Raw genomic sequence first — 27,621 nt, forward strand, 5'->3', positions numbered from 1 at the left:
CAACTTTCTAGTTCACCATTGCTCCATGAAGTGTGTCAACTTTCGAGGGTTCTCAGATGAGTAATTCTGAAAAATTTTCTGAAGCAAATTAGTCTTTCATATATGTCACCTTCTAAAGCACCCTCCTTAGCTAAAGAATCCGCTTCTTCATTACCTGGAATGAAGCAATACGAGGAAACCTAAACTACGGTAATCTTGTACGATCTTACAGACAAAGCACGCAGGCGATCCCAGATTTTCACCAGAAAATATGGAATGAGCTTTCTAGGTTTCATTGAACGGAGAACCTCGATTGAGCTGAGGCTATCCGAGACAATAAAGTAATGATCGGTGGGCAAAGTATCAATAATCCCAAGGGTATACTGAATAGCGTAGTTCTGCGACGTAAACTGAAACCGGATCATTGAGTTTGAATCAGGCGGTGAGGTTTTTATTGATTATACTGAAGCCAGTGGAGCCGTCGAGGCTTGACCCGTCGGTGTAAAACATCTTGTTGCAGTCGACATCTCGAAATTTACTATGGAAGATGCTCGGGATCACTTGCGGACGTATGTGATCCGGGATTCCGCGAATCTCGTCTTTCATGGATGTGTCAAAGAATACAGTTGAATCAGAAGCATGAAAGAGATTGACACGGTTGGGATATTATGAAGAAGGATTGATATTTTGAGCCATGTAATCGAAGTACAAGGACATAAATCCGGTGTGAGAATTGAGCTCGACAAACCTTTCGAAATTTGCAATTACTAACGGGTTCAAAATATCGCATGGGATGAGCAATCGATATGAGAGGTCTCAAAATCGATTTTTCAGCGGAAGAACGCCCGTCAGCACTTCTAAACTCATCGTATGTGTGGAGTGCATGCAACTCAAAGCAATACGCAAACAACAATTTTGGATTCGCGTTTGATTGAAATGTATGTTCGCAGCGGAGCGGAAACAGAAACTCCCGTACTCCATGACTGACGATATCGTTGTTTGGTACAGTCTGATCAGGTCTCCTGGTTGGGCACCCCACCATGTTCCGATTATTGTACGGAGAAAGTTGATCCTTTGTTGGTACTTCTGTTTCAGATGTGACATCCCCAAGTCCTGTAGAGTGGAACCAGATTCAGAGATATTTGAAAGTTGAAACCTGAGCAACAGTTTGACTCAGTGATTTTCAACCTGGGGTCCGCGAACCCCTAGGGGGCCGTGAAGTCGTTCATGGGGGTCCGCGAAGAAAAATATATTTTCCAAGGGCATATTGAAATTTTAAATCTTGCTTCCTAATAAACTGAAAATAACATTGAATTGATAGAATAAAATTCGATGTTTATCCGTGGGGGTCCGCAGCAACCCAAGGTGATTTCTAAGGGGTCCGTGGTATGAAAAAGGTTGAGAGCCGCTGGTTTGACTAATTAATTGAAGCTGTGTTTGCGCTGGTTCACGCTTCCTTGAAAATACGATTAGCTCAGTTTTCTCCGCGGAGTACTCGATACCCAGCTGGTGGGCCCAAGCAGACAAATTGTCCAAGGTACCTTGCAATGGTCATGGGGAAGACCCATGTAGCAATTCGTGATGTCGATAAATTACCATGCGAAATCTGCATGTGATTTTCAGACAACAAGTTTAGCAAAAAGTTGTTTAAAGTCGGTGAAAGACATTGTTGGTGCAGGTTCTCTGAAAGAATTTTGATAGAAACTGAATCAAAAGCCCCCTTTATATCTAGGAAAACTGACACCATCTGCTCTTTGCTAGCATAAGCCATTTGAACTTCTGTTGAGAGCAACGCAAGACCATCGTTCGTGCCTTTGCGGAAACCAAATTGTGTATCTAGCAGTAAGCCATTTGCTTCAACCCAATTGTCGAGGCGAAACAAGATCATTTTCTCAAGCAACTTTCGGGTACAGGACAGCATCGCAATCGGTCGATACGAGTTGTTGTCGGAGGATGGTTTTCCTGATTTTTGGATGGCGATGACCTTCACTTGCCTCCAGTTATGAGGGACAATGTTACCCTCAAGAAACTTATTAAAGAAATTCAACAATCGTCTCTTGGCAGAGTCTGGCAGATTCTTTAACAAGATCAATTTAATTCTGTCTGGCCCTGGAGCTTTATTGTAACACGACAAGAGAGCAAGTGAGAACTCCACCATCAAAAAAAGGTGTTTCGTTCGCGTTATCATGAGGGGACGGTAGATCCTGTGCCGAGCGGAATCTGGACAAAATTTCGTGGCAAAATCAAATATCCAACGGTTTGAATATTAGTATATTAGCTTTCGTTTGAATATTAGTATATTAGCTTTCGTTAGTACTGTTTCGGATTCATAAGCGCCAGGCCATGCCTCAAAGAGTGCTCATCGATGTTTCTCTCGTTAGCCCGTCGACGAACCGGTGCTAGTAATTACGTCTTTTGGCTTTCATAAAACTCTTCATGCGCGTCTGCCATCGCGTACTGTCGGTAGCTGGCTCCCGGAAGGTATTATACGCGGTGGCCCTCTCCGCGTACACATCTGAGCACTCTTTGTCCCACCATGGATTGGGAGGACGCCCGCGAGAATTCGCGTCTGGTACGCGTTTAGTCTGAGCTTGAATCACAGTATCGAGAATCAAGGAACCCGTACTCTTCCTCCGGAGGAAGCTCTCGTGTCAACTCTACTTTTCCGGATATAGCGGACGCGTAGCTCTTTCAATCAATATTTCGTGTGAGGTAATACGAAACATTGATTGTATTCGGTGGCCCTGAACCGTTAGCAATATTAATTACGATTGGCAGATGGTGGCGGCCGTGGGGACCAGAGACTACCTTCCACATGCAATCTAACCGCAGCGATGTCAAGCGGAGGGACAGGTCTAAGGCGCTCGGACGCGCTGGAGGGGCAGGAATCCGTGTCAATTCACCCGTGTTCAAAATGGTCATATTGAAGTTGTCGCAAAGCTCATGGAGTGAGGTAGATCGATTGTCGTCATGAAGGCATCCCCATGCCGTACTGTAGGATTTGAAATCACCTAAGACTAGCCTCGGTGCGGGAAGGAGTTCAATATCGCAAAGCCGTCGGTGGCTAACTGAGGCTCTAAGGGGGATGTCGGTGTGATCAATGCAAAGGCCTTTAATTCTGGTTTGGCAAGCGACAACTTCAATGCTTAGTGGGAGGTCGATTCGATCCCCAAAAGTACTCCTCCGTAAGAGTCATATCGATCCAAGCGAATAATATTAAAATCGTGAAAGTGTAGGACTATTTTTGAAGTAAGCCATCTTTCGCATAGCATTTCAAGTTATTAAGTAAAATTTTAAAAGAATCGGTTTTCGAGATAATGCTTCTGCAATCCCACTGTAAAACAGTGACTAAATCTGTGACTTCGTTCGATGAATTAGCCATCGAAGAATACAATCGCTGAAAGGAGGGGCCACTTCGCAGTGAACTGTATCAAGAACGTTTTTACTGCGGAGAGAAAGCTTATCAAGATGCTTTTAAGGGGGTCAGAAATATTTAATGCTGTAAAAATACGGTCCACAATGTCAGAGAAATTTATTAAGTCAGCGCTGGTTTCTTTCTCTGGCTGAGAGATGGGAACACATGGGGTTTTTGGTGTTCGTTGAAGTACTGGGAACTACTTTTTTGAGCTTATGTTTCTGAGACCGGAAGCGACATGCTTCAGTTTTGCACCATTACTTCCTTGAGCAGTTATTTTAGGGCGCAAAGAAAATACAACATCTGGCCTTTACGACGAAGCTTGGGAGAGAAAATGTCCCTCCCTTTTCTATTGCTTCTAGGCACCGCAGAAGAGGTTCGCTCCTGGGGTTCATCACAGTCGCCTTCGTCAGTAGACAAGTTGGTATACATGTTCGTAGAGGCCGGTGGCGAAGCTATCTAAAGCATTTCTGCAATAGATCGCTTAGAGCGTCCCTTAAGGGAACGCTTAAGATTTTTATCGCGGTGTTTGTACGCTGAACATGCCGGGAGATCATGTGGGTTTCCCCCACAGAAAAGACAATTTTCTACACCCCTTCCACAGGAATCATCCGCATGATTCTCACTGCATTTCCCACAACGGCCCTTTATTGCTACAATGGGAGGCTGTGTGTCCCAATTGTTTGCAATTAGTACAGTTCATGTCCCACGGCATAAAGAGACGAACAGATAGACGTTGCTACTGATGCTGAATGCAAACTTTTGCACTCCAGCATCTTCACTGACTTAAGCATGGGATCTATGGAACAGCCAGTTTCATATTTCAGCAGGTTCTCGCAACTCAGACTCGAATCGGAAACGACCCCACACACTTGAACCCTGTTAGCTGAAACATACACTCTGTACTCCTTTGTAAAAGGCCCGTAGCCAGCAATATCATTTGCTTAATTTTAACCTTTTATAACCACCCGAAGCTTATAAGGGCGAATTTTCGATATTTTTGTCACGGCCGAATACCGATTCGTCAGAACTCGAGAAATCTGCAACAGATTCAAACACTTTTTGTCTTTGGTCCGGAAGAAGATCACGAAGGGTCCGGTGGCCGAGCTTGGATATACTTTAAGCCGAGGAGCTCATTTTGTTTCGAGGTTCATCTCACCTTGAGATGAACCGCCGTCAGGGGAAATCATTTTTGCACGGGTCTATTGCCCAGTGCACGTTAGTAGAAGAACCAAGAAGGGGAAACGTAAAATAATACTTAGCTTGTGTATGTAACGGTATCCAGACGGCTTACTAGAAGAACACTGCTTCACTGGTCACTGGCCGGCTAACGGTACTCAGAAACAGAAACACAAAAAAACGAAAAATACTGAAACCTCGACGAAGCGAAAAGTGCGGAATTAGCACTAATGTTTGTAACTATACACTTGCACGCACTGGTAACAAAACACTTGTGTTTCGACAGAGCGCTCGAAAACGAATGAAGTTCAGGGCTAATTGAATCCGATCGCTTAGTACAAATTCATGTTTTCCCCTCACAATTAGGACGATGTTATTTCCATATCAAACAATCTCCAAACCCATTCCAGATTGTCCACCATTAGCGACCCGAGCAGGGGTGATAGCACACCTCCCTGGGGACAACCTCTATTGGCTGTTATAGTTGCTTTCGTGTCTCCCAACGTTGCTGTGATCCTTCGACTCTTGAGCATTGCAAAAATCCAGTCCACTATCGATTTTTCCACTCCTCTTTTGCCAGGGCCTTGTGAATTGATATATAGAACGTATTATCAATATTATGAAAAGCACCCTCGACGTCAAGAAAAGCGCTAATTGCTATTTCCTTGAAATCGAGGGTTAATAATAAAGACGTAAATGCAGGAAGCAAGGAACAACGCAGTAGACGAATTTCACCCCAACTCGAACTAATGTTGGCAGCACCCTCTCAGATTTTAATGAAAATTTCTGTAACTTTGTCACAAAACGCCACAGAATTCTTTGTTTTTCCTAAAATGATCCAGACTGTCTTTTGAAAAGGGTCAAACTTTTTTTACCAATTTTTTTTCAAATGGCTTTAGTCTAAAAATGACAAATCCTACCACAAAAATGTTGTAGGAGTGATTTTCACAAAATTAGTCAAACTTTTGAATAAAACTATTGAAAAAATTCTTCATCGACTCCTACACTAAAAAATCTCGATTTCAAAAATTTACAAGAAGAACCATCTTTGATTTGGATAAAATTTTGTTCCAAGATAGGTAATTATGTTCCCTACCTACCGTTAAAAATTCAAGTTGGGCACTTTGAAGGAAAAAAAGTTAATTGAAAAAAACTTTTCCTTGTCAAAACTTAATTTTTTGCAGTATATTTTTATCGAAAACTAAACCAATGAAAATCATAATCATCTCAGAATCCAATTTCCCAACTGCTAGTTTCCTGACACATGCAAAAAGTATATCTAGAGAAAATTTTCAATAGGACGTAAGTAACAATGAGAGATTCTCTTTGGAGTCTTTCTCTTCTGTTCATTACTCGGCCATTTCAACGTTTACTACTCTACTCTTTGCATAATATTCTAGTAAAAACCGTCGGCTTTCGATATGTACTGGAAAATTAGTGCAAAGTGTTGTAATCACGTCGTAATAAACGAAAGAGAAAGTAAACAAAGAGAGGCTCTCAATGTTACTTACGTCCTATTGAAAATTTTCTCTAGATATGGTATATATTCATAACAAACTTGTAGGAAGACTGGAAAACTGGAAGACTGGAAGAGTGGAAGACTTGAAGACTGGAAGACTGGAAGACTGGAAGACAGGAAGACAGGAAGACTGGAAGACTGGAAGTTGGGTACTTTCAAGGAAAAAAGTTTAACTAATTTGGTGAAAATTACTCGCACAACATTTTTTGTAGGATTTGTAGTTTTTAGACTATAGACATTTGTTAAAAAAAATTGTTAAAAAAAATTTGGCCCTTTTAAAAAGACAGTCAAGATCATTTTTGGAAAAACAAAGTATGCAAAGTGGCTTTTTGTGATATACAGATAGTTTCATTAAATTCTGAGAGGGTGCTGCCAACTCTGAATACGATTTAGCGCGAAACTCGTCAGTAAGAGAACAGTCAAACATTTCCGCGTCACGAAAGACGGTCTCCGCGCACAATAGAAAGTTGCGTGTACGAGGGAATCCAACATTTGTTTTTATTTACATGTTATTTACATGTTATAAACATGTCAAAGATTCACGCTATGGCCCAAGTCAAAAACAGAACAGAAAAAATAAGGATGCAAAATATTTCAAGGTTTATGTTTTATGTTAATGAAAATAATTAACTTCAAATTTTTGTTCCTGAACCTTGTCGTTTACAGCAGACCAGAATGCAGCTATGAAAATTAAAGAACCAACTAATATGATTAAACAAGAGCTAGTAATGCAATAGCGTACAGGAAAATTGCGATCGCATATTCAAAATCTTTCCTGACTGGGACTTCAACCTGCGACAATTGGCTTATGAGACCAGCGGCTTCCCTTCTGCACCACTAGTCCAGAACAATAAATTTCACGCAGTGAGTAGAGTGACTGTGTTAAAACTGAAACGAACGAAAACCAGAGATTCGCTCTGGTAACTAATTATTTACCATTATCGAAAAAAGTCCTAATTTATGGTTGTTTTTTAACCTTTAATAAATATAGTTTTCCCTGTTTGAGCTAAAAATCAGCCTTTTCAAAAAGAACTATGGTTCATAAAAATCCTGGAAGAGCTGATTAATCTCTATATCATGAATCATAATCCAACCTACGTGCCATTGACCGTGTCTGTTGGTTATGAAACACGACACATTCTACATGACCGGGCATCACAGCAATAACTGACGGAAATAGCGATGATGTAAAGGATTTGCACGTTCGTTTTGACATCGAACTATGTACAACCCATCGAGCAAGGCTCGACTGGTAGTGAGGCCACTATCTGAGTCAACGAGATAATTTGAACACAATAAACAAATATGTACCTTTATGTACATACATCTTTGCAGATTTGGTGTCTTATTGTGTTTGCATTTACCTTCTTTAATATTCAGACAGTTTAGCATTTTTACGAGGGCCATGTATAGATTTTGCTTTGGATGGCTGGGAGCCCAACTTATTCTGCTGCGATTGGAATTGCTTTGTGCCGAAACTGTCTGTCTAATAATTATATAAACATTCATGATCTCTTAATTGAGCGTAATTAGCGTTCAAATTTTACTTGTTTGTTTAATTACTGTCCCTAATTAACACTAAATTTTGTTTTCGGTTTTGATAAATAACAACTGGTAACAGAATCGCAAAGTTCGAAAAAACAGATAGTTCAAGATATAAAACAAAGTAAAACAAGTTAGTGCATAAAATTACCATAAATTGCAATCGTGTATATCATAATCATTTACACAACGAATATGAAAAACTGTGCTCCAACAAGGAAGCGTGCACGATTTGCAACGACATGTAACCCATCAACTATTTACATATTGTATATTGATTTCACTCAATCACGTTCGATCAAAGCTAAAACGGACGTGCTGTTGTTGATGTTCCCACTCAATCCCACTGCAGCTCCACTTTATTCAATTTCCCATATGGTTCGAGAAAAATAAACATGTAGGAAAAAGCGCATCATAAAATCCAATTACGGCTCCCCATTGATTGTCACTTCCGAGGCCACTCTCCTCGGTGGTACCGCAATTGGAGAGCCTCTCGTCCACCATCCGCCTACACTGTCATCGCTCGCGACCGGGTGAAAAAAACGGTGGCAGGTCGGTCGTCTTGAATAAATCAGCAAGCCGCTACTGGTTACTTGATGCACGGCTCATTTCTGCACCCAGATCTACGACCTATGATTGAAAAATTCAAAATGTCAATAAAACTTTCGAAACGGGCGAAACAAAAGCTGTTCGGTATAGTTAGTATCTACGTACATAAATCAATCACATAACAACTACCGGGGAGTCCGAGGCGCGCGCGTTCATGGTTTGACTTTTATGGAGCATTGTGTGCGTGCTCGTAATTTTGCAGGGAAAATCTCCACTGCGACCATCTAGCAGTGACTAGGTGACCCATCTATTTAGCTATATTTATTTTTCTACTGTTAAATGCGTTATGCCGATAAATTATTTGGTAAGAGCTATTGAACGTTTAGGTTCTTATTTTATTTAAGTGGTTATTTAATTTCGATTGCTTACACTGAGCCAATATTTTTCGTGGAGCCAGAAAACTTTAGCGCCCAACTCCAAACTTTCTTCTGATTTTTTGTGGTGATTACAAATCAAAACGAAGATACAGTACACTCCTATTTGGGCATACGTAAAAACTTTTTGCCATTTTTGTTAAGCACGATTGATGCAATGAGTAAAGTTCTATTGTTCCTACTCATGGTTGCCTTTTAGGAAATTTATTTAGATATATAAATTGAAAGATGATGATATTATGGGTGCAAGTGCTCCTCCCTTGTCACTGCCGCTAAGCGCAGTAAAACAACTGGCATTGAGTCAACGGAAAACTTCACAATATCCGCGGAAGTTTTATGGGACGCAGAGTTCATTCGTTTGCCTACGTTTAGTTTCGCTTCAGTAGTAAATCCCATTATATGCTAATTTGGCGGCTAAATATGTGTTCCATTCATGTGTCTGATTGAAAGAGTTGCATGGAAAAAGATTGGCATCACCGAATGATTTCACTGCGAGATAGTATCTTAATGACCCGATGATGCACAGCTGTTCGAATCAAAAATCATTCAATGATGTCTATTAGCTTTATTGACACTATTAATCAGTATAATTGAAAATAGTGGTTGAAGCATGCGAAGCTGCCCGTTACTGTTAAGAATCCCCTTGGCCCATACTAGATTATTTCTTAATTACCCGTCAAGTTAAGGTTTCTAAAGAATTTTAATATGTTACATGAAGAAGTGGCTATTATCAATATTTGCATAAATTGTACACGTTTAATCGTATTCAATGCCTACTGAGTGTTTCATAATTCATGTTTATCCTCAATAATATGGTACACATACAATTCACATGAATTTTAAAAGTTATATGCCTAAACTAGCCATGTGTCCGTCTAACCCCACCTGTCCGTCTTACCCACAGTTCCTCTACTAACAAAACTCGATGAATGTAGCATGATAGACGATGAAAGCTATGCAAAAGCCGATTTTGAAACAAATCCCGGAGCTCAAATTTCATAAGGCTTTTGCTCGCGAGGTTCCTGTCAAATTCAAGTTTGTAATAGCGGATGCGTTAGGCAAGAGGCGTACCAAAACGGCGAATGAAGAAGGTGTGCGCTAGGTGATGAGCGGTACCAACAGAAAAGTACGGAAATTTCCTCGAAATAAAGATGAATGATTTGTATCAAATATTTTAAAAAAATGAAATGTTAGTACATCCTTAGATAGTTTTTCGACGGGAGGAAAGATTAAATAAGAAATGATTTTTTATTTTATTTTTTTACATTTTAACGACATTCAATTAGCTAGAGATTACTAGATAGGGAAAGTTATGAAAATTAGAGCCATAGTACTCAAGTAAGAGCAAGGATGTGAAGTATACATATCGGAAAACTAGAAGTGGCAGGGTCATTAGAACAGGCTTAATATCGTACGGGCTTAACTTTTGTCTTCTGCTAATGTGGGTCGAGCTTAGGTAGCATAACTACGAATCACTCGAATTCACAGCATAAGATCTAGCTATTATTTACGTCCCACAAGCCTGACGGCAATCATCCCTTCGTAATTAACAATTGTGTCGTCACACATAATTCATCTCTATGCAATTATGCGATGTCTTCCTTGAAACTGTAGCATGTGTAGTGTATTCGAGTTTCTTCTGATCCGAAATATGAATACTTGATGTTGCGCAGAAGGTTTCGTTTCTTAAAACAACAATCAGCAAGTGGTGCTAATTTGGCCACATATGCACGTTAGTGTGTTGTCGAATAAATACCGAACCGAGCACATTTGGCGAGCAATAATTAACGTGTGTTTGTCGACCGGATCGTGGACAGCAAATTATAATGACTCCGAACGAGTGAGGTGGTTAGTTTTGAAAAGCAAATGTTTAAAAGCACCCGAATGACGTTCACATTCTATGATCGGGGGTTATGTTTATTTCAGGGGTGTAGCAAGCAACAGGTTTAAAGATTGAGATCATGTTTGAAGGAATTCTTATATAGAATACATTTAAGTGTTCATTATGGGGGTCCCGTTTCAAAAAATTGGCTGTGGCGGCCGCGTCAGTTTCTGACTGTTAATAATTTCCATTATACTTAACATATTTGATTTTTGCTTTATGAGCTCGAAAATTGTTACAAAACTCTTGTATTATATATTGAAAAGTGTGCGATTGCCATGATGAACGAAAAAAATAATTATATGACGAATTTCGCGCCAACTCGAACAAATGTTGACAGCACCCTCTTAGATTTTATGGAACTTTCTGTACATGAGAACTATGTCACAAAAAGTCACTTTGCATACTTTGTTTTTCCAAAAACGATCTAGACTGTCTTTTGAAAAGGGTCAAACTTTTTTATCATTTTTTTTTCAAATGGCTATAGTCTAAAAATGACAAATCCTACAAAAAAATGTTGTAGAACTGATTTTCATAAAATTAGTTAAATTTTTTGAATAAAAATGTTGAAAAAAATTTCATCGACCCCTACACTGAAAAAAAAAATTTAAATTAAAAGTTGATTTACAAAAAAAAACCATCTTTGATTTAGATGGAATTTCGTTGTAAAATAGGTAATTATGTTGCCTACCTACCGTCAAAAATTCAAGCTGGGCACTTTTAAGGAAAAAAAGTTGCTTGAAAAAAACTTTCCTTGTCCAAACTGAATTATTTTTTCAGCGCATTTTTATCAAAAACTGGACCAATTAAAGCCATAATCCAATTTCTCAACTGCTAGTTGTCTGATACATGCAAAAAGTATCAGTTACGAATTTGGTTATAGCATCTCGGACTGGACTGCAACGAAGCCAAAAAGATTCGTTTAACAGAGATCTGGTACTAGAACACTTAGCGCACGACCAGACAACACTCTCCATGACTTCAACACACCGGAGATGGGCTTCCTACGTATAATGTTTGTGCAGGACCCGAGACATCACCCGAATAAAGTCATGACCCTCATCCATTCTTTTGGACCAAGGCTTGTTGATACCTTTGGGATTCCTGAACTTCCATCGATCCACGAAATTTGCCAATTCCTCTGAGAAGCAATATTTAAAAACTCATTGAAGCTACGCGATCTTTCATAAATATCACCTTCTAATGCATAAATGTGCTCTATTCCGGGTAATGTGCCCGTCTTCTCATTACCCGGAATGGAGCACTGCGAAAGAATTCAAACTAAGGTAATTTGCTATGATTTTTCAGATAAAGTACTCAAAAACTCCCATGTTTTCTCCAGGAAATGCAAAGTGCTTTCCATGCTCCATCAAACGGAGAGCCTCCCGTAACTGATTTGGGCATGGTCGTTGAAAGGTAAATATAAAACCATCAGTTTTGTGAGGAGAATGTTGGCAGCACAACCTCTTTTATGATTGCACTCACCACTACTGTCATAATAATTAGCATAAAAGCGATGCATAGCTGTCATCATATGACGAACGTTCCGTGTATTCCAATCACAGGATGAATCGAATACACAACGTAGGCCCTAGACACCAGACGAAACATCGTTTCTTTGATGATCCGTTCGTTAATCCGTCGACGGACTGGTGCCAATAATCGCGTTTTTCAGTTTTCACCAAGTTTTTCATTTGCATTTGTAGCATTGCGTATATTGGGAAAAATCGAGCAATCCGACGTTCAAAAGACCCTTTCGCGTACAATTCTATGCAATCTCTGCCCACCACGGAGTAGGTGACTGTTCACGGTTGTTCGCCTCTAGTTTCTAAGATTAGCGAGACCAGAAACCACTTACTTCGGTTTTGTAACAGCACCCTTCAAGGGACACTCTCAGGCCTTTAGGAGGAAGCTTAGGAGAGCAAACTGATTTTCCTATTTCGGAAATTTATAGGCACATTAGAAGATGTTCCCACAATGGGATGGTCAGACTCTCGCTCTTTAGTGTAGGGCTCTTTTGCTCTTAAAAGGCGTAGGGCTCTTTTGCTCTTAAAAGAATTGCCGCATTTTCCACAGCGTGCGTTATTTCTACAATAAGTCGCTGTAGGCCCAATTGTTTACAACAACTGCAGTTCATACCTGGCGGCACAAAAAGGTGAAAAGATAGACTAACTCCGTCCAAAAGATCAAAGTTTGAAAGAACAGATTCGGCGAAAGGTTCGAAATAAGACTGATGGAAAATAAACTGTTTTCATATACTCCTTGATTTTTCCTGAGCGCAATTGCTTGCGAACCAGAATATTCACTGGCCGAAGCAAAGGGTTATTGAAGGACCGAACCTCATACTTCGCAATTGGGGCTCCTGTTGGAGACTACACCATCAATCTCTACTACCCGAGCGGGTACATAGACAAGATACTTCTGCGTACATGGCCAAGTGGTATTTAGTTAAATTTCGCATATATCGATGGTGTTAAATGGATTATCTTTGCCCTCATTCAAGTTTGTTATGAATATGTACCAAATTTGTTACTGATACTTTTTGCATGTATCAGGTAACTAGCAGTTGGGAAATTGGATAGTGAGATGATGATGACTTTCATTGGACAAGGAAAAGGTTTTTTCAAAAACTTTTTTTTACTTAAAAGTGCCCAACTTGAATTTTTGACGGTAGGTAAGGAACATAATTATCTATCTTACAATAAAATTCCATCTAAATCAAAGATGGGTTTTTTTGTAAATCAACTTTTAATATTTAAAATCTTTTTTTTTTCAGTGTAGGAGTCGATGAAATTTTTTTTCAACATTTTTATTCAAAAATTTGACTAATTTTGTGAAAATAATTCCTACAACATTTTTTTGTAGGATTTGTCATTTTTAGACTATAGCCATTTGAAAAAAAAATTTCAACAGATTTTAAATGCTCTAAGTGTTTTGGAAAGAAGAAGAACTGACCTTTCAAACGGGATGCTTATCATGTGCTTTTGTTAAAAGTACTATGAAGTTTTGGGACAACGATGTGAAAGTAGCCATTATTTTGCGATTTTTTCATTGAAAATATGAAATAGGCTCTACATTTTTATTAGAAAGCGTCTTTATCTAAATAGAAATTTTTGAAAAACATTTAATTCCGCATCCAACGACCTATTCATGAACAAAATCGATTGAAAAATGGTAGATTTATAATTTTTTCCCAATTAGAAACTTGCTCGCCTAAAATTTTAAGGAGACGGTCAATATTCTGTTTGCTCGATTACGTATACATTCAAAAGTATATGTGTGTGAACTTTGAACTTAAAAATAGAAAAATAACGGAAGTCATAATTAGAGCATCTTATAGTGCGTGACAATACCTCACTAACCCCTTAAGGGTGTATGCGAGTAAATTTCTAATTTGGAAAAAATTAATAACTCTGCCATTTTTCAACAGATTTTGATGATAAATAGGTCGTTGGATGAGAAATTAAATGTTCTCAATAAGATTTTTTTTTAAATAAAGATGCTTCTTTGAAAAATGTAGAGCAATTTTAATGATTTTCATGAAAAAATCGCTAAACTATGGTTGTTTTTAAATTGTTGTCCCAAAACCACAAAGCATTTTTGCAAAAAAACATGACATAGCATACTGTTGGATAGGTCATTACTTCTTCTTTACAGAATACACTAAAAATTAAAACTCAGTTGAAAAATGACCGCGTAGAAATTTTTTTAGTGCCGAAAGTCCCGAAAAACAGTTTTTTTTTGCCGTAAATCAAGATACAAGGGTATACAACATTTTTCAAACATTGTTTTGTGTTGCATTTGAAGAAAACTACAACCTGTACTAGGTCATTTGAAAAGTACAAAACTACTGTAGCACCGTGTTATCGTTCGTGTTGAACTGTTTAGAGCGAACACGAAGAATCTCCTCAAAAGCCTGTAGAATACCGAGAAGGAAATATTTGTGAGCTATACACGGCTGGTGGATAAATCAGGTTGTGTCGTTTCCTGCTATTCAATTATTTACATTTCTAATAGCTAGAAAACAGCATACATAATTAAAAACTTTTACATTTTAGAAAACACCCGACCTAAGCCAGATCGTGATTAGTTACCGCTAATTGTAGTAGTGACTTGGATTAGAGAGCCGATCGAATATACCGATTAGAAGAGAATAAATCTCATTCGATTTCTTGGCTTTGAGCTATAAATACGTGTTGTATTCTATATTTCACTAATTACATACATCGAGCTGCAAATCTTGAACAGTTTTTTGTTCGAAGCTCCTTCTCTTTGACGATGAGAGCAAACTGATTTCATTCGATGGCCAGACCATTTGACTTCGATCGCAAACTGAACCAAGTACAAAATCGGCGGCAGGCCTCATTCGTGTGTTACATTCGTTCTGGCTACATCACACATACGCTCGCTATGTCTGAATGCGGTAAAGGAGGGAAAACCAAAATCCCGCTCGTTTCGTGTCAGTCTCCAGTTTCCCAGTCAGCCGAGTCCACCGTCTGCTGAGAAACGCCTACTACGCCGAAGCATCCGTCTGGTTTGCGGCTGCAATGGAATATATTTCGCCGTCGAAATATTGGAGCTGGTAGGAAACGCAGCCCGGTATTTACCAATAATTGTTAAAAATTTTAACTTACTCCAGATAAACTGATGACGACTGATTTACATTTGAAATGTTCTGATTTTTCGTTCATTTTAATAATTGTTTTATTAATGTTTAAAAAGTTGAAAGTGGCTAGTAACTGAAGCGATTTTTGGTATACAAAAAATGTCGAACTTTTGATTTGAATCGCAGAAGGAATCGTAATATTTTCACAAGTCTTCAGTTTTAATATGTTTACCCCAACCAAATACTCCCCATGGACTACGCTACTTACGGTTGCACTCTCATTCGCGTTTCGGGAACATAATAAAATTGACACCCAGGCGTGTTTCAGCAAAATAAACAGACTCGAAAGAAGCTGAGCGCTCTCGCTTAGATGACCACACTAGCCTGGTTTATTTTTACCACCAGCTTCGGGTCACATTTCTCGCAGATGTATCCTACACTTTAAATAAACAATCAAACTCAATTCGTCATCGCGTAGTTCTAACTGACGATCGTGAACATCATAATTCAAAGCGACAGAAAACTTTAAATGCTGTATAAAATTGCTGTTCGAATAGTGAAATTAAAAGTAATAAAACTTCAACCGTTGATGTATCAAAGCAATTTTCAAGCTTCCGGCAGGAAAATACTAAATTTTCCCACCATGTTTCTCGTCTACGTCAAGTCTAGCGACACACCATTAACCCAAATCTGATATTCCCCCCACTCCCCCGATTATTCCCCATCAAAGCCCTCACTCATTCATACTGCTCATCACCATTAACAGACTTGTGACTGATTTGCTATTTCCTTTTCCTTCTTTCCAGCTCTCCATCCTTCAACCCGGCAAAGGAAAGACACATAAACACATTTCGCAGTCGTCTATAGGAAATCTTCGCCAGTAGCAGAACGCTTGAAGCTCGAAACTATTAGATCATTTTATTTCTACACCGTGCCCATTTTACGACCCCCGAGGTCAACTCGTTTCCCGAACCCACCCGCTACAGAGCATCAACGCGAACCACCAACGTCACCGAATTGCATCATCATCATCATCGTCCTCGCCACTGCCAGCGTCAAGTCAGGAAGGAAACCTGCAAAGAAATGGATCGACTCAGTTCAAACATTTGCTGAACCACTCCCCGGACTGTAGAGTGATAGCTCGTATAGTAGATAATAGAGCCGTTGTAGAACAGCATATAGCTCCAGAAGCTGCCGATTGTGTTCACCCATGTAGTGTTCGTTAATCGTTAGTTAGTTTTCCCACGCGACACGCGGTTCTGATTTCGGACTAGAAAGAACGCACACGTGGGTGTTTTCGTGTGATTTGACGAGGATTTTGAAAAGTGAAAGCGAAACCATCAACGTGCATCCCTGTGAAGTAAAACAAGATGGGAGCGCCACCTGTCAAGAAGCCATTAGTCAACCGAAACCTTGTATCGCTCAAGGTTGTTCTGTTTCTGTTCTATGCCGGTGAGTGAAATTTTGACTATGGTTTGGTTATGTGTATAATAGACCTCTCCACATTTTGAAAAAGTTTTGAAATATACATCGGTCAGCTCTAATTCTTGTTCTAGGAGTGAATTTAAGAACTTTCGCCAAAAATGGCTTAATTTGGACATGATTTACAGGTGTCTCCAATAAAAAATCGTGTTTTTGATATGTTTCCATAGGAAGACCACTTACACTCTGATTTAATATGCTCTACAAGTCCACATATCGTTAAAGGTTGTTCCTTAGACATATCTTAACATGTTTTCACAGGGGAACATAGCTCTAATCGCAATAGAAAATTTGTTAATTGGATTTTTATATAGAAAATAATACCAAAACCAAGAAAAAATATTACTAATTTTCCTTGGTTTAGTATCCTCTTCTATATGAAAATCCAGTTAACAAATTTTCTATTGCGATTGGAGCTATGTTCCCCTGTTAAAACATGTTAAGATATGTCTAAGGAACAACCTTTGATGATATGTGGGCATGTGGGGCCTATTAAAACAGAGTATAAGTGATCTTTCTATAGAAACATAGCAAAAACACGATTTTTGATTGGAGACACCTCTAAATCATGTCCAAATTAAGCCATTTTTGGCGAAAGTTCTTAAATTCACACCTAGAACAAGAATTTGAGCTGACCGATGTATATTTCAAAACTTTTTTAAAATGTGGAGAGGTCTAGTGTATATGGATAACTGAAATCAAATTCTATATATGATATAAGTAGTTTAAACAGAATTGATTTTTGTCCATAAATTGATTTGTGGACAGATTTGTATATACTTAAACGGATAACTGAATGCAAAAGAAACACATCATTGGCGAAATTGAATTCCTTTACATAAATGATCTAACTTATTATTGTTTGTTACAAAAGAATGAGTAAAATTGTTCATATCATCCACTAATTATTAAACAGTGAAGACCCGATTTTATCAGACCTCGGGGTCGTCTGTCTCCGATTTTGTCTACCCCTAATTTTGTCAGCCTCACATGAAGATATCTTTGAAGAGCTCTAGCAAACGAACCAAGTCAGTCTGCTTCCACACATCTTACAGATCAGAAGGCAAAAAGGGCACAGCTTGCGAAAAGCATTCAAATACTACCCGCGCCGCGCCGTGTGTGTAACATAGACACAGTAAAGTTCCGTTATTCCCAATTTCGAGCGAACTACTAAGTAATTTTCGCCCATTGCGGGAGAACACAATCGCGATTGACTTTCCGCATTACAGTGCGCGAGGTGGAGCAGTTAATCAAGGTCAAAATGGAACTTATTCTTACAGAAGTTTGACACATACAGCTACATTATACGAGACAAGTAGTACAAATAAGGTTCAACTCCTTAGTCGAGGTAGAAAACTTCATAGCGAAAAAAAAACATGCAACACGACATCGAATACAAAAACGTCAAAATCAAGACCCCCGTGTATATGAACCTTGATCTAACGGAAATTCGTCTACATGATTTGGCACCTCGTACTAGCACAGATTACATTTAAAAAATCATTTCGAAGCATGGAGAAGTGGAATCTGTCTCCAATGGCGTTCGAAGAAACTTTTTCCCTGATATTCTCAATGATATTCGGGTGGTGCGAATGTGACCTATACCATCTTATTTGACATTCGAGGGCAGATCATCTCAAGCTTTTAACTACGTACAAAGAACCCTATTCACATGCCTTGGCCTTGGGTAACTCCGCTAGAGAATGACGGATCTCAATAGTGGCACGTCCGTAATAACCCACGCACTTGGAACTATTAAGAACCAGAGCTGCAGGTCCAAAGCCCTGGTAAATGACGATGGTTGTGATGATCTGGCCCGCGGTCATCACGTAAAGCAACAAAGGTCATAACCCCAAGTCCATGGCGTGAAGCGACCCGTGCCGAGGGATGAGTTGTCGAGGTGGTGAAAAAGATACTCGATCGTTAACGGAGCCTGTGGGGTACCTGGGCAACCTCCATAGTAAGCGTCCCTTACCACGTTACTGCGGAGCTCTGGCGTGGCGGACCTTTCTTTCTCGCGCAACTCGTGAGAACAAATATGAGTGAAGTGAACAAAAACCAAAAACGGAGGTGCCGAACCCCTTTGCCAAAGGTGGTTTGGCGAGGTCTCCCCCAGTGTGGGGGGGGGGGGGTAATGGAGCGACGGGGGCTGCATCCAACAGCACCAGTGACCCCCCAGCGGTGGTAGGAAATAGCCCTACCAACGCGCTGGAAGGGCCACTACCCGCGATGTTTAAAGTTGTGGAGCAACTCGATAACATCATCGAGTTCGCAAATGCAAAACAAAACATCAGCAAGAATCTGAAACAGAGCCTGCTGGTGCTCCGAAAAGCTGTTCAAGTCACAAGACAAGAACAGCAGGCATACGTCAAGATGGTTGAGGGAAGAGAGAAGGCCCACAGAGAAACCCAGACAGGGTCAATACGGGCGGCCGAAAGCCTCTCGGCCCTCAGGCAAGATGTGCGCAGCGTGAGACACACCAATACAGGAGAAATGCTCTTGGTGCTGAAGCGAGGCGCACAATCTAGTGCGGTGTACAAGGCCTTGGTCCAAGAGGTCCTGGGTAAAGGTGCCCAGGTGAGATCTTTAGGGGCGGAAATGACTCACCAGTGCACAGTGGTCCGAATCCAGAATTTAGGATGACAAAAACATTTGTGACTAAACTACTGGTTCTAGAGATTTCATGTCTTCGGAACAAATAATCTGTGTGAATTGAGGCATCTTTTGAGATGGGTGCTATTAGGGTGGTCTTTATTGTTTGTACGATCTGAAAATTATTTTCGAAATAAGAAGAGATAGAACAATGGAGTGTTCTGCATAATTGTAGTACAACCTTTTTCAAGCAACTTTGCTGAGGACGTCATATTTGTAACTTAAATGGTTTTAATTTTACAGCTATTAAAATGTTGTGTGATAGGGTATCCCTAACAAAATCAGTTTTTTCGTTATAACTTTTCAAATAATTTTTTTCCGTCAATAGCGTCTTCACAAAACTTTTAGAGCTTATTGAGACGAATAATATTTATGTAGACATATTTGAGATAGCTCATTTAGTTCAAAAGTTATGAGCATTTTTAGCAAAAAAAAACACAACCTTTTCAAATGTTGATATCTTAAAATGGAGCGAGTGAAATTGATCTCTTCTTTTTGCACTCGAAAGATCACAATTGATAGTATGTTTTATGAAAAAATCTCAGGGGTCATTTTTGTTTAACTCATTTTATTTTAGTTTCAATATTGAGAATATTACTACTATTTGTAGCATTAAAAGTGAAACGGTCAGTGTAACCTAGCAACTATTTTGAAAATAAGATCAGATAGATAAACGAAATCTCAAATAAAACTGCCCAAGTGTGGCAAAGGGCCCACTGAGTTGTTATTTCTAATGTAGTCGTGTATCAATCCATCTGAACAGCGGAGAACGTAGTGTGATGTTTGGCTAGCCATCCTAGTCACATATTTTAATTTACAGTATCAACTTTGTTAGCTATTTTCGGAAAATTTATGAATAAGAGAAACTAAAGATGTTAAAATCGAAAAACAGATAGGTATTCTAAAGTTAATCATTCGTAAACTTAGAATGGAAAGCTAGAGCTAGGCAGGATCATATGGGCATGATCGAAAGGAAATGTTAAGAATCGGTGGTCGATGACGACGTTTTGAGAAGGAAACACCAAAGTGGCGTGTTGGAAAGACGACAAATCGTTAAAGAAAAGATCGAGCCTTCGAATTAATGAGCCATTACCCAGTGGAGGCAATTCCAATGATGGAAACGCGACAAGAAAAGTTTTTGATTAATGCAGTTTGTGAGATCACGGGTTTGAATGCAGATTTATTGGAACGATTAGGTATCATTCTCGCCGTTATCAATAGCAAAGCAAAAATAAACTCCCAAGTTTTTGCAGGCTATTTGGAAGCAACGAGAATGATTTACGATCACGAGTACGGTTTGTTCCTCTATCTCCAACCCTTCATAAACTTTTGGTACTTGGTTCGTCTATCGTCAAGCATGCTTTTCTTCCTGTTGGTAGCTTAAATATGTTCCATGTTGATGTCCGAATCTTTTTCAAAAACGAAAATATCAAAAAACCAACACAATACTCTTGTTCAACATTAATTTTTACGTAAGAAACAACTCACTTGATGATGTTTACGTTGATTAAATGTAATGTACTGAGGACGAAAGACAATTCGTTTCCGCAGAACAACACGCGAAAACATAAACGACGTCGTAACTACTACAGCTGCTTCACGGTTACAGCCGAAATGATAGTCGTCAACGATGATCTCTACCGTGTATCTAATTCACACAACACGGTAGCTCGTGTTGCAAAGATACTGCCCTATACTTATTGTACACCCGTACCTGTTTGACCCCATTCTACTCTATGTATTTCTATGGTTTTCTCGAAACTTGCGGATAGACTTATTCCTCGTTTCTAAAGCCTTTTCACTGAGGCATTAGAACCGAGGAATAAGTCTATCGGCAAGTTTCGAGAAAACCATTCAAGAAAATTTAGCAGCGTTGCCAATATTAAAGATGTATTTAAAAAATTGCTGCTTACTTCGGACCCTATGATCTTGTTGAAAAATAGGTCAAATAATGTTCCAGATTTCTAGATCTTCCGGATGTTACCCGGATCTTAATTACTCGTGACAAATTAACAGCATACATGATGGGCCTTTCGCCGCACTTAAGCAGAGTGCTGGGAAGGTTTTCCGATTCCCAAATAGATTCTACCAAGGCTGTGACTAAAATAATAATTCAGCGGACTCTTCGCCACATTATGACGTAGTGCTGGAAAGGTTTTCCGCGGCTCAGGCGGAACGATATACATCGGAAACAACTCAGCGGGCCCTTCGCCACACTCGAGAGGTTTTATTTGAGATGTTGTTTATCTATCTGATCTTATTTTAAAAATAGTTGCTAGGTTACACTGATCGTTTTACTTTTAATGCTACAAATAGTAGTAATATTCTCAATATTCAAACTAAAATAAAATGAGTTAAACAAAAATGACCTCTGAGATTTTTTCATAAAACATACTATCAATTGTGATCTTTCGAGTGCAAAAAGAAGAGATCAATTTCACTTGCTCCATTTTAAGATATCAACATTTGAAAAGGTTGTATTTTTTTGCTGAAAATGCTCATAACTTTTGAACTAAATAAGCTATCTCAAATATGTCTATATAAATAATATTCGTCTCAATAAGCTCTAAAAGTTTTGAGAAGACGCTATTGACGGAAAAAAATTATTTGAAAAGTTATAACGAAAAAACTGATTTTGTTAGGGATACCCTATCACACAACATTATAATAGCTGTAAAATTAAAACCATTAAAGTTACAAATATGACGTCCTCAGCAAAGTTGCTTGAAAAAGGTTGTACTACAATTTTGCGGAACACTCCATTGTTCTATCTCTTCTTATTTCGAAAATAATTTTCAGATCGTACAAACAATAAGGACCTCCCTAATAGCACCCATCTCAAAAGATGCCTCAATTCACACAGATTATTTGTTCCGAAGACATGAAATCTCTAGAACCAGTAGTTTAGTCACAAATGTTTTTGTCATCCTAAATTCTGGATTCGGACCACTGTGCAGTGTACGTAACTGGACGAGTTCACGACCGCAGATGATGTCGTCGCTGCCATCACAGAACAATGTGGCGCAGTAATCGAGCGGGTCTCTGTGCGCTTGAGAGTCAGGCTACTGACTGCGGAAGCAAAAAAGGTTACCGAGAAAGGAAAACTGAAGATCGGCTGGTCAGTATGTCCAGTTAGCATACCCCAGCCGCCTTCAGTGGATAGGTGCTATCGGTGCCTTGAGTCCGGTCATAAGTCGTAAGAATGCAAGGGAACAGATAGGAGCAAATTGTTTCGTCGCTGCGGCGAGGAGGGGCATAAAGAGCGGGGACCTTGGTGTCCCTTCGGTGAGGTCAATAAGAAGAAGCCGTGAACGTCACACAGCTAAATCTTAACCATTGTACAGCTGCCCAACAGCTGTTGTGGCAGTCGGTTTCGGTGTCGAGGACAGATGTCGCCCTCCTATCCGACCCGTACAACATCCCTGCCGACAACGGCAATTGAGTGTCGGACGGGTCTGGGATGGCGGCAATCTGTACAACGGGACGGTTCCCGGTTCAAGAGCTAATATACTCCTCCGCCGAGGGTGTTGCGATTTCCAAGATCAATAGTGTGTTCTGTTGTAGCTGCTACGCTCCACCAAGGTGGCCCATAGAACAGTTCAACCAGATGATCGACAGGCTCTCGTCCGACCTAGTGGGCCGGAAACCGGTAGTCATAGCGGGAGATTTTAACGCTTGGGCAGTAGAGTGGGGCAGCCGCTGTACAAATAGCAAGGGCCAAGTGCTACTGGAGGCGCTTGCGAAACTCGACGCTTTGCTAGCTAATAACGGCTCCGCTAGCACATTCCGTAGAAACGAGGAGAGGCATGGATTGACGTAACGTTTGCCAGCCCGGGTCTGGTTCCAGGGGTAAACGAGGGCTACACCCATAGCGATCATTTAACAATCTGCTTTAGGATCAACTATGGTGTGCAGCATCCGAGGGCGGGAGATCCCTGTCAGGTACGCGGGTGGAAGTCCAATCACTTCGACATCGAAGCTTTCACCGCGGCTCTGGGACTGGAGGCCAACACCGACAATCTAAGTGGGGATGCACTGGTAGCCGTCCCACAACGCGCGTGCGACGCCATTATGCCGAGGAAAACCCTGCCAAGAAACGACGACGCCCGGTATACTGCTGGAGTGCCGAGATTGGAGCTCCACGATCAGCCTGCCTCAGAGCTAGACGTAGGATGCAAAGAACCCGCACTGAAGATGCAAGAGAGAACCACCGTGAAGTGTTTCGAGCTGCGAAATTGGCCCTTAACAAGGCCATTAAAAGCAGCAAGAGAGCGTGTTTCGACAACCTGTGTGAGAGTGCCAACGCGAATTCGCGGGGTGACGTCTACAGAATAGTGATGGCCAAGACCAAAGGGGGCTCTCCACCTCCAGAACGGTGTCCGGACCGGTTGGCGACGATTATCGAAGTACTCTTCCCGTCTCGAGTCACAAGCCCTTGGCCACCTGCACCACGAGACAGTGTGGGCGCGGCCAAAAGGGTGGCTTCGGTGACGAATGAAGAACTACTCGCACTGGCTAATTCCCTAGCAATGAACAAAGCTCCAGGGCCGGATGGAGTTCCAAACAGCACTCTCAAGGCAGCGATTATAGCGAACCCGAATATGTTCAGGCTAGCTATGCAGAGATGCCTTGATGAGTGCCGCTTCCCCGATAGCCAAGGCAGAAATTGGTGCTGTTGCCGAAGCCCGGGAAGCCGCCAGCCGACCCATCGGCGTACAGACCAATCTGTCTGATCGACATGACTGGCAAATTGCTTGAGAGGATCATCCTCAACAGGCTAACCCCGTACTCAGAAGGTACGGACGGCCTGTCAAGCAACCAGTTTAGTTTTCGAAAGAGTAAGTCCACGGTAGACGCTATCAACTCAGTGATAAATACTGCCGAGATAACGATCCAGCGGAAAAGGCGAGGCATTCGATACGTGCGTTAGTGACACTCGACTGCAACCACCCAGATTGCCTGCAAATTTTTCGGTGAGCAGTTCCAAGTTTCATAGACATTAAAGAAATTTCAATTTAGCTTCCTATTAAAAAAGACCCTAATCCATATTACAATACACCCCTTCAAAACTGAACTCAATATGATAGAAAATTATGATTATGATTGATTTCGGAACTCTGGAATGAGTTTCTATTGGAATGTTTTTCGGCAAGTTTTTGATATTGATGTTATTAGACAACTGTGAGATCAAGACCAATAGACCAGTTGCAGATCAGGATCGCAATCCCCTCAATTTTTCGAAGGTCCTCATGATGTTTCAAACAATGGGTTATCAATGTACTGATCAGATAATTATCATTGTAATATTGAATTAAATCAGTCAACATTAATCAATTTTTAACTTCAATCCAATTTTTTATGAGAGGGGAGGGGGTGTGGTTAAACCCCAAAGCATCCTGTTGGCTACACAAATGCTTGGAGTTATTCATTTCGCTTTTCATTTTCCGAGGTATGTTTCAGATCGATCCGATGGTTATAAGTCAGAAGGTTCGCGCAAATGAAAATTTTTTGCACCGATAAGTTCCATCTAGACAACTTGGAATTGTTCGATGGTTTTTCTAGCGATTGTAGATTGAAAAATGAAATACGAAATTCGTTTTATCGGAACAATATTTGGCTCACTTAAATGGATTATATTGAACAATAAATAGGCGACAAAGGGTAATCCACAAACGACAAGCCATAACTTTTAAAGCTTTCGAAATATTTATTTGATGTCTTCAGTAAAGTTGTTCGCAAAAGTAAGAGCTACAAATTTGCTGAAGGCATCATCTCAATACAATCACTTCCAAGAAAATTTATTTTAGGGGGATTAATCAGTAAAATCACAATACCAAAAGAAAAGCTATATTGTACGCTTTAAATTCTCCGAAGATACTATTGACCTAAAATTATCCGTTTTGGCCCTAATAATACATTGAATGTTTTTGGTATTATTTCTGGCTATGGGAAATAACAAAAATCTTTCGTCCGCATTTAATGTTAAATATCTCTTTTGATAATAGTCCGATTTCAACAGTCTATAGTTCGTTCGAAAGGTATTCGTATAAACTTATAAGCGTATAAAAATATATAATTTGTTTAGTTATGTCGTCAATTTCGACAGCAAATTTAAAAAAAAACTGCAAGGAACGCGATTTTTGCACCTTCAAACATTCATATTTTGCAAACTAAATATCAGAATCAAAAACCATTCAATAGCGTTCTGTCTGGGTGATAGGCCTTTCTTTTAAAGTTGGTTTGAATAAAATCGGTTCAGCTATTGCCGAGAAACACGAATGAGTATTTGTCCGTTACATACACACACAGACACACACATACTTTGTCCCAAATCGTCGAGCTGCGTCGATTGGTATATAAGACACGGCCCTCCGGGCCTCGGGAAAAATCTTGAAAGTTTGAGCGAATTCTATACATTTCTTTTCTAAGAAATGTAAATAAGAAATTAATTTGAAAATGGATAAGCAAAGTATGAAAAACAGTTGTCAAATTAATAAAAGAAGTAGAATATTTAACATAAACCAAATTATTAAAACACGACAATATTTAAAACAGTTTTAAAATTAATAGATTAAATTAAGTTGCTTCAAACTAACAAGAGAAATGACGAAACAGAATTATTAAAATTAATAAAATAAATACACTGAATAAAATGTATGAACAGGATAATAAATAAAAAAACGTGTTTAATCCACCTAACAGTGTGATGAGACATTTCTTATAACTCTTATCACTCTCTTCGGATATTATATCGTTTGAGAGCATTTAGAACTTGATGCTTCGCGATGTTTTTGATAACACATACTACATGGGATAGTGGCAGGACTCAGAGAACCGCTCAAATCAGCATAGGACAACATCAGTGCTAGAAATCTCAAACCAAATCAATGGGAAAGCGAAAAAATGGCCCATAAAATAGACATACCAACGAATTATTGTTAACGCTCTGTTAATAAAATATCTATATTGTGGTGGATTTTTTTTTGAATCGATTTGAAGTTTATACTTTACTCAAATTTCCAACGCGACTGAGAACTAAGAAATCAACGCTTTTTCTTGAAAAGGGCGATACTAGCAGTGATACCATTCAAAGAAAATCAACAGTGAATATTTCCAGACTTGGTTTTATTTCCTATTTAAGAACTATTGTGTTTTTTGACATCCTAGATTGCATGATTCAGTGATCGAAACCCAAAACTTCATAAAGTATTTGAAATTATTAAATTAAAATTTGTTTTTGCTATTGAAATTGACAAAATGATAGTATCGCCCCTTTGGCGATTGTTTACTTTTTCGGTCCCATCTATCAGCATTGAAGTATCGCCCTTACGTTTTTTTTACAATAACTACCGTTTTACACCACCGATTTCGTCCGGGTTTTTTCAATAGAGATCATTGTTAATATTTTCAGCTGGTATCAGTTTGATAATCCTAAAATATACGAAAATAACAGTTTCGCCTCTAAACTGCTAGCAAAAAAAGTATCGCCCTGTTTGTTTGCATGGAGCGTGGAGGGCGAAACTTTAAATAAACAAACAAAAATACAGTATCGCCCGTTGTTTTTTTGCTGTAGTTTAAGAAAGCAATATCGTATAATCAAAATTTTTAGGTTAATTTGTTACGTTTCAAAGCCCTCATTCGCATGTAAGAAAAAAGCCCTATGTTTACATTTGTAAGTATCGCCCTTTTCACAAAAAAGCGTTGAAATGAAATCGCAGCTCCTGATATCACGCTATCTCTGAAGTGCATGCGTGCATAGTTTCAAATTTTACTTCGACATCGACTTTTTCTAAAGGTGACTTCCCAGTAGTATTCTTGATTTGAATTATTATCGCTAATCCTAATGCCAAAGAACAAATAAAAACCTCACGAAAACGAACCGTTTGGGAAAATCATCATCATTACTGGAACTTTCATTTTCATGAAACTTTTCGATAACCTTCCGTCACTTGCGTTAATGCACTGGGTGCACAGTAGGGTGACAGGAAAAAAAAATGACCCCTAGTGGCCCACCTCTGCGTCGATTCCTAGTCCCACCAGGAGTACTTGCTCCAAATTTGAAGCAAATCGGACAAGTCTAACTACCGGACCAACGGGCCTGAAATTTGTATGGGAATTTTCAACAATTTACATGGAGAAAACCCACCAGCACGCATTTTCGCCGCTAGGTGGCACTGTATGCATCGTATTATCACTGTAAGTGAAAATAAGAAGGATAATTGAATTGTCTACAACTTCGTCGAAGACTGCAAGTAAATCCGACTTTATTAAAACAAGTTATTAAACTTTTAACGAAGTGATGTCTGAGTCAGTTGTGCATGGGGCCTAATAGTGCATGGTTGTGTATCAGTACTCGATTCACACGAACTAAACATTTTTGTG

General features: G+C 39.6%; 1 protein-coding gene across 8 annotated transcripts in view; it reads left to right on the top strand.

Moving 5' to 3' along the window:
- LOC131689051 (uncharacterized) overlaps positions 1 to 27,621 on the top strand; it is a 122,927-nt gene that overhangs the window by 89,512 nt on the left and 5,794 nt on the right. For 7 of the 8 annotated variants that reach the window (XM_058973806.1, XM_058973804.1, XM_058973803.1 and 4 more), the window contains one exon: positions 15,912 to 16,557. The exons of the other annotated variant lie outside the window; for it this stretch is intronic. In XM_058973806.1, the coding sequence (XP_058829789.1) occupies positions 16,476 to 16,557 (82 nt within the window). In that variant the 5' untranslated portion in view covers positions 15,912 to 16,475. The remainder of the gene's footprint in view (positions 1 to 15,911; positions 16,558 to 27,621) is intronic. 8 annotated transcript variants of the gene reach the window in all.

Source organism: Topomyia yanbarensis, chromosome 3 (genome assembly GCF_030247195.1).
Source record: "Topomyia yanbarensis strain Yona2022 chromosome 3, ASM3024719v1, whole genome shotgun sequence".
Lineage (NCBI taxonomy): Eukaryota > Metazoa > Arthropoda > Insecta > Diptera > Culicidae > Topomyia > Topomyia yanbarensis.